Source organism: Thalia democratica, chromosome 1 (genome assembly GCF_965202585.1).
Source record: "Thalia democratica chromosome 1, ktThaDemo2.hap1.1, whole genome shotgun sequence".
Taxonomy (NCBI): Eukaryota; Metazoa; Chordata; class Thaliacea; order Salpida; family Salpidae; genus Thalia; species Thalia democratica.
Window position 1 is genome coordinate 67,200,202 of NC_139165.1, and position 10,176 is coordinate 67,210,377.

Below are 10,176 nucleotides of genomic sequence, written 5' to 3' on the forward strand. Positions count from 1 at the left end.
AGTTATCTTTGTTTTATAAACCCTGTTTTATACGTTCATTTTAATATGTATAATAAGTTTTTAAATTACTAAACTGTAGAAAGTTTTCAAAACAGCTTATTTAGGCAAAAATTATCTTAAACGAAATAATTCATGTGTTTTAAAAGCTTTAGTTTTTAATTAAAAAAAGGGCTTATCTGTTTTGTTTTTAGAAACGAGTTTTTCTTTCCACTTTAAACATTGAACTTGATAAGGCGCAAAGCGACCAACACATCACTTTAAGCCTTAAAAAAGAAAAAAAAGAGCTTATCTTAAACCATAATCATTTTTGACGCTTATTGTTTTATGCTTTTTTCCTCATTTTCCTATAAATTTTTCATTTTAGTAGGAACATTTTAAACGCAGTTTTAGTGTGTAATAAACACAAGCATAGAAAACAACAATTAGTTTGACGACAAATTAAAAAGAGTAAGAGCTAACTTTACGAATTTTAGTTTTTTTCTTAAATGTTGTTGAAAAGTAAGCTAAATTTATTTAATTTTATTTATTTAATACTTTCTTTATTTAAAACTAGTGTATTAAATATTATAAATCGAGTTTATAACTCTAAACTAGTACATGCTTTAAAGTAAAGATATTTTTCAGAAATAAGTTGTAGTCCAAAAGCTTTGGAAATTTCAATAAGTTTAAGAAAGAAAAAAAAAAAAACAGCAGTATGGGTTGTAGCTCGAGCAAAGGAACAAAAACTATCCAGCAAACATCGGAAAACAAGCTAGTTGAGGATAAAACAGCCTCTGAATCTAGCTGTAAGCGATTAATTCTTTAAATATACTATATTCAAATTAGTTCAAGATATCCCTTTTAACTTACATTTGTTCTTTCACTCCTTAGTTACAACAAAAGCTTTAGGGTTGGTTTTTGTTATTATTTGGATTAAGACCGCATCTTATAAAATTAGGTTAGGTTAAACAAACAAAACTTCATAATTTAAAGTATTTTTGAATATCCAACTATGAACTTGTACGCAATCTTACTTTGTAATAGAAAATCGTAAAAACTTATTCTATTGTTAGAAGTTTAAACAAACAAAGAAAATGCTTTATTCGAAAACAATTGTCATCGATGAAAAAATGTAAACTCAAGAAAACTTTTCGTACAATTATTTTTTATGTTTTTTTAAGAACAAAAGCACATGACCTCTTTGTTAATTTTTGCTGCAAAGCGGCAACTTTTGTGTTATGCTTACATAATTTTGATATTATACGAAAAACTTAATACGTAATGAGAGTTTTCTAACAATATAAAATATTTTTCTCACAATTTTTTGTATAAAGAAGTTTCACTTACTTTTTATTATTATCTGAATCATTTAAATTATGTTCAATTAGTCGTTGCTACAGATATTGATTATAGTTATAATGAAAAATAATTTAAAAAATTTACCTTAAAGTTTTTAAATAAGGCTACGAAAAAAAGCATACTTTAATAGATAGTTTAATAAACTTGTAATGAACCTGTAGATTAGTTATTATTTTACTTATCCAACAAACAAACCTCTTAACTTGATTTTTTCAAAGCAAGTAATTTAATATAATTAATTAGTTTTGTTGATTATTACTTCTTATGATTTTTTCGAGGTGGTACTTGATCAACGTTATAACTGTGAGAAACGTTGACTAACTTATTATCAAAGGTAGTAAGAAATACTAGAAGTGTTTTTCAAAATTATTAATTTAACTGTTAATGTAAATTATTAACTAAAATTTTATACTACAAGTAATCCTTGTTATACATTTTACGTCTAAATCTTGAAGATAATTAAAATGTACAACTAATTTGCGATAAAGGTATTTTATGTATGTTAAAAGGTTTTTATATACACTCTATATACAATATAAATATTATAGTCTATATGTATTATGCGGGAACGGGTCTAAACTGCAGGAAGACAAAAATTCAAAAGTTTACTAAATTACACGAGGGGACTAAATTGCACGAGAACAAAATTGCACGAGTGCACAAAATTACACAAAGCCAAATTTGCAAAAAGCCAAAGTTACACAAAGCTAAAATTGCACGAAGGCACAAAATTGCATAAAGCCAAACTTGCAAAAAGTTAAAATTGCACAAAGCTAAAATTGCACGAGGGAACAAAATTGCACGAAGACGATTTTGCACCAAGGTCATTTTTGCACGAGTTACATTGTTGCACGTAAGTAAAAAAATAAAGAAAAAATTAAAATAGAAAAAAAAAAAAATTTAAATAAGAAAAAAAAAATTACTGACCAAGGGTAAGGGTTAGGGGTAACAGTGATAGTAAAAAAAAATTAATTAAAAAAATAAATTTAAAAAATATATATTAAAAGAAAATAAATAACTTAATGACCGAGTGTAACGGTTAGGAGTAACAGTGATAGAAAAAAACTAATAAAAAAATCATTAACCCGTGCAAAATTGTCTCCGTGCAAAATCGTCTGCTCGTGCAAAAGTGTCGTCGTGCAAAATTGATCCTTCGTGCAAAATTATCTCCGTGCAATTTTGTGAACTCGTGCAATTTTGTACGCTCGCTCAATTTAGACAGCACCCGTATTATGCATCTATAGCATTCTATATACTTTTTATACTTTTTTTTATCTTTTTTCACTTTAAAATAAGTTTAAAAACTTTAATTTTAAAACTTATTTTTTATTACATTAAAGTTAGTTTTTTATTTTAATTTAAAGAATTTTGAAACTTATTTAACAAACTTTATCCAACTGTATACGTATTTATCGTCATTTAATTAGCTTAAAAACCTTTATTTTAAATTAAAAGCTATTTCACTAAATAAAACTATTCATTAAAACTATGAATAAAGTTTCTAAAGTTTTATTCAAATTCGAATTCTTTAATAACAACTTCCCAAATATTAAACTAGATAATAAAAACTGGAAATATAGTTTTTAATGAGTCGTAAATCAGTCCCTAAAAATTCTTCTTAATAATAGTTATAGATTAGTTTATCTTTTCAAACGTGTAAATTAATAAAGTCTCAATTTCTTAATTTTTTTTTGAAATTGTATAAATACAAAAATGTTCTATTTAAAAATTCAATAGATTTTAGTTTATAAGTATTAAAGTTAACGTGATTTGTAGAATGATGATGACATTATAATATAATTTTCTGTTGTATCTTTATTATAAAAATTATATAAAAAAATAATCTCTACATACAAATCGTTACTTTAAAGACGTCTTTTAGGTTTTTAAAATTGGCATTTAAAAGATAAAAATACAAAACGACACTTTTTTATTTACCTTTGGGTTTGGTTAAGTCGTAACTTTTAATTTTTTTCTATGGCCATGTATTAGTCTTTTTTTTTAAATTTATATTTAAAATTATAGGTTCAAAATTTTATTTACAGTTTGTTTTAGTTTGTAAACTTCAGTAAATTTTAAAAAAATTTTCGTACAAATAAGTATAATTCTAAACTTTAATATTGTATAAATGAAATGCTTTAAATTGGTGGCTCTTTACTCTTTATTAAATAAAAAACTTTAACCCTCATAAAAACAGTTTTTTTTTCTCTACACATTTTATTTTTAAGCTAATTTTTTTTTTCTTATTTTAAGCAGAGTAACCCTTAGATAAAAAGTTAAATGGTAAGTTGTTTTAATATCTGTATCAAGTATAACACTAAGTTGCACAATAATCTTTGTAACTTAAGTTAAAAGAAACAATAGATAAAGTGAAACTCTAATAAAAAGTTAAATCTTTTATTAAGTTTAATACTGAATTGCTGTGAGAAAAATCAGAAAAAGGTTTTTTTTGAATTTGGTATTAAATTTCGTTCTATAAATTCAGTACAATTGTATCTTACACTTTGAGTACACTTACAAATAGATTTACTTATTAGATATATACCAACTTTTAAGATACTTGAGTTTGTTTATTTAATTCAATTCATACTTTAAGATGCGATTTTCATAGGCCAACGCATTAAGACAACAAAAAAGATCAAATAAACTTAGGGTATTTCCTTATAAACTTTGCTATACAAAACAGAGAAATATTTCAGTTAGCAAACAAAATAAATAACTTTGAATAATGAAATAGCTTTATATTTTATAAAGTACTTTATTTTTAATTTTTGAATGGTATTTATTACTTTTGTTTAATCAACTACTTTAAGCCTAAACAAAAGTATATTACGTAATTCACAAAACGTAAAAGATGTGTTTATAAAAAGTACTAAGAAAATAATTTTTAGTTTATAAAACAGATACCATACAAAATTTAAATCAAACACTACTAAATTTTTGTTTTAAACGTAATTTTATATATTTAAAATAAATATAATTTTTAATAAAAGTAAATAGTAATTGTTTTACAAAATCTAACGAAGTATATAAAATTATGTATTCATACAAGTTCGCTTACGAAGTGAGTTTATTTTTTGGAAGTCACTTATCTAATTAGAAATCTTACATTTTGATAAAATTTAAGTTTATTTGTTGAATACAACTGTAATAAAAATTAAGAACAGTTGCAATTTTTTGTGGGATTTACTTGAAAACTATCGTACATAAGTGTTATATATACTTTTGAAAAAATCTCTATAGAATATAGCAAATAAAAAGGTTAAAAATCTTTGTTTCAATGAAAGCTAGTTACAACTTTCTTTTTAAAACTTTACACATTAAAAGTAGTTAAATAATGCCTCGTTTTTAACTTATAACATAGTTATCAAGTTTAGAATAAAATTATTTTTCACTTAAGTAAATATGATTACTTATTGATAATATTAGGAGGTTGTACATATTTAGTATAAGTTTTGAGTTTTACAGAACTTTAGATAATATAGACTCTTCAAGTTTCAGCACGCTTATCGTTTAAAATTTTCTTTTGTCAACAATAAATGTCGCTCCAGACCATAAAAACTTAAAGAGTAATGTTTATTTTTGTTACAATAAATTTCAAATACAGTAGCCATAGCAGCGTACGCGTAAATCCATGGTTTTGACTTTAAAGAGTTAAATTTAGTAAACAGTTTGAGTTTTAAAATAACTGATTTTTTAATTTGAAACATACTAAATTATTTTTCTTGAACAACTGCATAAAATCTTATAATACGGTTTTTACAAGGTTAATAAAATAATCAATACCTTTTAATATTGTGGGCGTTAATAAAATATTTTAAGCCTTAATTATATAGTAACATAAGAACTATTAATACATAATTTTGACTTTTTTTCAACAAGTACTAAAAACCAAAAGTTTGTTTGCTATTTAGAAACTTTGAAAAAAATATTTAACGACATTGATGAATACTTTACTAAGTTATATTACTCATAGCTTATCTTAATTTGGCAAACTTTATTGAATAATTATACTTCGCATTAACAAAGTTCCTAACTAAAGTTTTTCAAATATAATCTTGTTGAAAATAAGTCAATAAAAATTGATTAATGAGTAGTTAAAACTTCAAAATAAAGCATTTCTAACTTCAAAGGGGCTTTAATTTTTCAAAGAAATTAAATAAAAATATAAGTATACATTAGGATAAATTTACTGTAAAAGGATTTTGTGATTCAAGATGTTAAGTGTTAGTAACAGTGAAAATATATTTAAAGTAAATAAATCCAAATAGACAAAACATTTAATAGAAAACTCATTTCTATTAAAGTAATAAGCATAAATCAGTATTTAAGAAATGATAGTCTAAGCAGTTTAAATTATAAAATACTTTAATAAAATGCTTTTTTTATAAGTACACAAAACCTTTAACCACAGTTTGTTTCCCTTTATAACATCATAATGAGATTAAGAATGTTTTGTTACTTGTCTTAACATGTTCTGTCTTACACTTGATAAACATTCTTTATTATTATCAGTTTTGTTAAACTGTTTTAGTATTACATAAAAGTAAGTTGAGTATAAAAAGCACTTTTATGTCTTGAATCAGAACTAATCAAAAAGGTAAGTAGAGTCAAAAATAACAAAAAATTACCATATTCTTATAAACATTTAAAGGTTTTTTAACTTAATCTAATCATTTTTGAACATAACTAACTTAGCCTATCATACTTATACTCTAAATTTTAAAAATTGTAAAATATATACTTCAAACATTCCAAAATTTACAGTGGTACCGAATGGACAAAATGGTCACATTCCAACTCCCCCTCCAAGCGCCCCAACAACTGCTTGGAGTAAGAATTTTGTTATTGTAAACTATTTAAATTTTACATGGTTGTGAAACTGGTTATAGCAGAATAAAAACGTACAACTTTTGAATTGTTTTTTCTAAAAAATAGAATTACATAACAGTAAGTTTTGTTGAATATGATACTAAAAATATACTACTAAATGGCTTAAAAGTACTAATATAAAACAAAAATCGACAAATCTTTATTATTGAAAATTTTGTATTTGTTTTTTGTTTGCTGTAATTTATTAAAACTGTACTCGATGGCTATTTTTTAAGCTTTATAATGGTTATAATCGGCAAAAAAACAGTTTTAAACTATTGCTAACTTGTTAATAACATTATACTAATACTAGCATTTTTTATAAGTTATCTTGATACCAACAGCAGACAGCGAAACGCCGCAAAAAGCTTCAAAACCTCCATCGAGAAAATCATCTGCGAGATCACGCCGCTCCTCGGCCAGATCAAACAAGTCGTTGGTGCAAACGGTCAATATCGTCAACGATGACGTAGTATCCGATGACGTAACACCAGCTGATCAAAAGCCAGTTGAAGAGGTCGAAACAGAGCTCGTGGCAGAAGTTCCGGGAACAGTCGAGTCGGCTGAGGATGCCAAATCAGAGAAGTCTGTGAGCGGTGAGGCTGAGCCGGAAGCTCAAAAGCCCGAAGAGGAAGCTGAAAAAGAAACTGTAGAAGAAGTAGAAGAAGTCGAGCAAGTGGTCAAACCACAAACTCCTGACAAAGTAACCGAGGTTGCTGATGCAGTTGAAAGTTAGTGCAAGTTTTTTTAGTTTTATAACGGTGTATACTTGTAGTACGTTTAAAGGGTATTTACTAATAAAATACTTTAATACTGTTTTGACTCCTAAAATCTAGCATTAAATTAAAGCTCTAAGGAACATACACTTATAATTTATTATGGCTTCTAAAATCTTTGAAATAAAATACATTTAGAACTTTATGTACTTCTATAGACCTATTTAAGAAATTATTTTAAATATTTCCTATAAACTAACTAACTTTTAAAGATAAGTCGGATTCAGATTAGGAATGTCGTCTCAGTAAGTTTTAATTTGATAAATGGATGGCAATTTGAAACACTTATAGTGTTATAATTTAGCTTCACAATTTAATTAATTTTAAAAAGTATCGTTTTTTCCATTTAGAATAAGTTTTTTTAAAGGTGTTTAGAATATTTTTAACACTTTAGTTTAAACGAAATTATAGCCTGTAATTTATTAACTTCACACGTAATTTATTCACAATTCTTATACCCGTAACAATCATTTTTAGATATAAAAATGAATGATAATTTAGGCGTTGAAGACGCTTCTACCGAAGAAGCTGCACCAGCAGCAGATAACTTAGTAACAGAGGAAGTAGCTTCTATTGAAGAAGTTGAAGTTGTGGCTGTTGAAGCTGCAGTAGAAGGAAAAGATATCGAGATTTCTGAAAAGGTTATTGAAAAAGATCTAGAAGTAGAAGAAATTGAAGAAGTTTCTGCTAATAAACCTGTTGAAGTAGTTCCAGCTGAGGAAGCTGCTCCAGCAGAAGAAGCTGCTCCAGCTGAGGAAGAAGCCCCAGCAGAAAAATCCGCTCCAGCAGAAGAAGCCGCTCCAGCTGAAGAAGCTGCCCCAGCAGAAGAAGCTGCCCCAGCAGAAGAAGTAGCTCCAGCAGAAGAAGCTGCCCCAGTTGAAGAAGCTGCCCAAGTTGAAGAAGCTGCCCCAGCTGAAGAAGCTGCCCCAGCTGAAGAAGCCGCTCCAGCAGAAGAAGCTGCTTCGGCTGAAGACGCCGCTCCAGCTGAAGAAGCCGCTCCAGCAGAAGAAGCTGCCCAAGCTGAAGAAGCTGCTTCAGCAGTAGAAGCTACCCCAGCTGAAGAAGCCGCTCCAGCAGAAGAAGCTGCCCAAGCTGAAGAAGCTGCTTCAGCAGAAGAAGCTACTCCAGCAGAAGAAGCCGCTCCAGCAGAAAAAGCTGCCCAAGCTAAAGAAGCTGCTCCAGCTGAAGGAGCTGCTCCAGCAGAAGAAGATGCTCCAGCAGAAGAAGCAGCTCCAGCAGAAGAAGCAGCTCCAGCAGAAGAAGCTGTTCTAGCTGAAGAAGTTGCTCAAACTGAAGAAGCAGCTCCAGCAGAAGAAGTAGCTCCAGCTGAAGAAGCTGTCTCAGCTGCAAAAAGTGCTCCAGCTAAAGATGCAGTCCCAGCTGAAGAAGCCGCTCCAGCTGAAGAAGCTGCCCCGGCTGAAGAAGCTGCATCTGCAGAAGTAGCTGTTCCAGCAGAAATAGCAGTAGAAGCGAGTACAGAAGCACCTGAAAATTCATTAAAACCCTCAAAACCATCTACACCAGAAGTTAGTAAAACGGCAGAGCTAACTTTAGAAGAAGTAAACGTAGAAATCAAAGTTGACTCTCCAAAAAACAAAACTGATGATTGAGTTTCTCAATTTTACAACGGTAGATTGAAAGTTTAGATAGCAGCAAGTTTAGGTAGTGGCTAGCAAATTTGATAAAACTTTTGACTTATACAAGGTTTTACTTCAGCATGTTTTAATAACTTAATTGTACAACTTTTATAAATAGAATTGGTTATAAAAAATTTATCAAGATTATATTAGTTGAGTCTTGCAGCTATATTGAATGATTATTTCATAAATTTAAGTAGACTTTAGTATACATTTATAACTTTCTAAAATAGCTGATTGTTTTTAGAAGCATGAAACTTATTAAAACTTTCATAAGCAATGCTTTATCATGAACTAAGCCAATAGTATATCATTTAGTTTTTAAACCTTTAAAATACTGCATGAAATTTTTTGCTAATGTAGGAATTATAGTTAAAATACTAGTTAATTAGAGTAACTACTTAAAGTTAAATGAAGCTCATGATTTATTCTTAAAGTTTAACTTTGATTACGAATTTATCAAGTAAACAAGGGAAAAAGTATGATTTAAAAAATTTAAGTTGTTAAGAAAATATTATTATAACGTTACATGAGAATAAAAATATTATTTAGCAACAATTTAAACTTAGAAAATTGTTCAATGAAAAAGTTATCGTTCATATTTTGCTAAAGTTAATATACAAATTTTATTATTTTTTTTTATATTATTGCTTGTTCAAAACTTAGTATTTATGATTATAAACTAGTGTTGCATACTTATACTTACATCCATTTCAATAGGTAGAAAACGCTCTTGCTACTAAAAACTTAGTACTTTTATTCAAAAACTGCCAAAGTTTAAATAAGCATTGAAAAAGTGTACCTTATTTTAAAACTACTTTATAAAGTAAATTACACCTGAAGCTTTAAATAAAAAGTACATAGTTATATGTTACGGTAGAAAAAATACTTAAGTACTATGATCATGGTAAAACAATAAATGTGAAATGTCTCAGACTTTAAACAAAAAAAAATCTTAGAGAATTTGCTTTTTAGATGTGTAAACACAGTTCCTTTTAACTAAAGTGAACAATAAACGTTTTTTAAACAGGTCCAGCTGCAAACATCACAGAAACCCAATCAAATTTAGATAATACTTCTTCTTTATATAAATCTCAATCACTCGAAAAACTTGCAGCTTTGGACGACGACTTCTCAAGTTCGCAGCCACAGTCTATTGGTGATGCTGTTAATAACGAACCCATTGAACTTCACTCTGATGAAAAAATTCAAAATAATTCAACATCTGAACTAATTCCTGAACAAAAACAAGGTGAACTTGAAATTCCTTCAGTGAAAATTGATAGTGAAACAGGTGTAATAATTTCTGAAAACTTAGAAAGTGATACAGCTGATTTAAATTCACTTGAAAAGTAATAACATCGCTTTTTAGAAACTTTTCAAAAGTTTATTTTCACAATAACAGCATCACCATATAAAAAACTTTTACTGTGATACTAAACTTACACTTTATTTTTTTATTTGTAAAACTAGAAACGTCCAAAACTTTGCAGTCATTTTTTTTGTTCAGTACTAGTTGTTCTAACATTGCAAATAACTTCTTATATTTGTTT

General features: G+C 27.8%; 1 protein-coding gene across 3 annotated transcripts; it reads left to right on the forward strand.

Annotated features, from left to right (window-relative positions):
- The first annotated feature begins 350 nt into the window (after window positions 1-350).
- On the forward strand, window positions 351-9,792 carry LOC145838835 (uncharacterized). Of its 3 annotated transcripts, none has more exons than XR_014370050.1 (6): window positions 351-447; window positions 625-785; window positions 6,106-6,171; window positions 6,555-6,941; window positions 7,488-8,648; window positions 9,654-9,769. XR_014370050.1 is itself a non-coding variant. In XM_082946491.1 (6 exons), the coding sequence occupies exons 2-5, from the start codon at window positions 695-697 to the stop codon at window positions 8,594-8,596; spliced, it is 1,653 nt and encodes a 550-aa protein (XP_082802617.1). In that variant the 5' UTR covers window positions 351-447; window positions 625-694; the 3' UTR covers window positions 8,597-8,615; window positions 9,654-9,792. The 3 variants fall into 3 exon arrangements, 2 of the variants coding, with proteins under 2 accessions (XP_082802617.1, XP_082802717.1); XM_082946491.1 differs by having other exon boundaries at window positions 7,488-8,615; window positions 9,654-9,792; XM_082946591.1 differs by having other exon boundaries at window positions 6,558-6,941; window positions 7,488-8,615; window positions 9,654-9,792.
- The last annotated feature ends 384 nt before the right edge of the window (window positions 9,793-10,176 follow it).

What these genes read in the sequence shown, in the direction of transcription:
- LOC145838835 (XM_082946491.1), top strand. Translation starts at nt 695, where the DNA reads ATGGGTTGTAGCTCGAGCAAAGGAACAAAAACTATCCAGCAAACATCG. An exon ending in AACAGCCTCTGAATCTAGCT is followed by an intron (nt 786 to 6,105) that starts GTAAGCGATTAA and finishes CAAAATTTACAG; the next exon opens with TGGTACCGAATGGACAAAAT. An exon ending in GGTTGCTGATGCAGTTGAAA is followed by an intron (nt 6,942 to 7,487) that starts GTTAGTGCAAGT and finishes ATGATAATTTAG; the next exon opens with GCGTTGAAGACGCTTCTACC.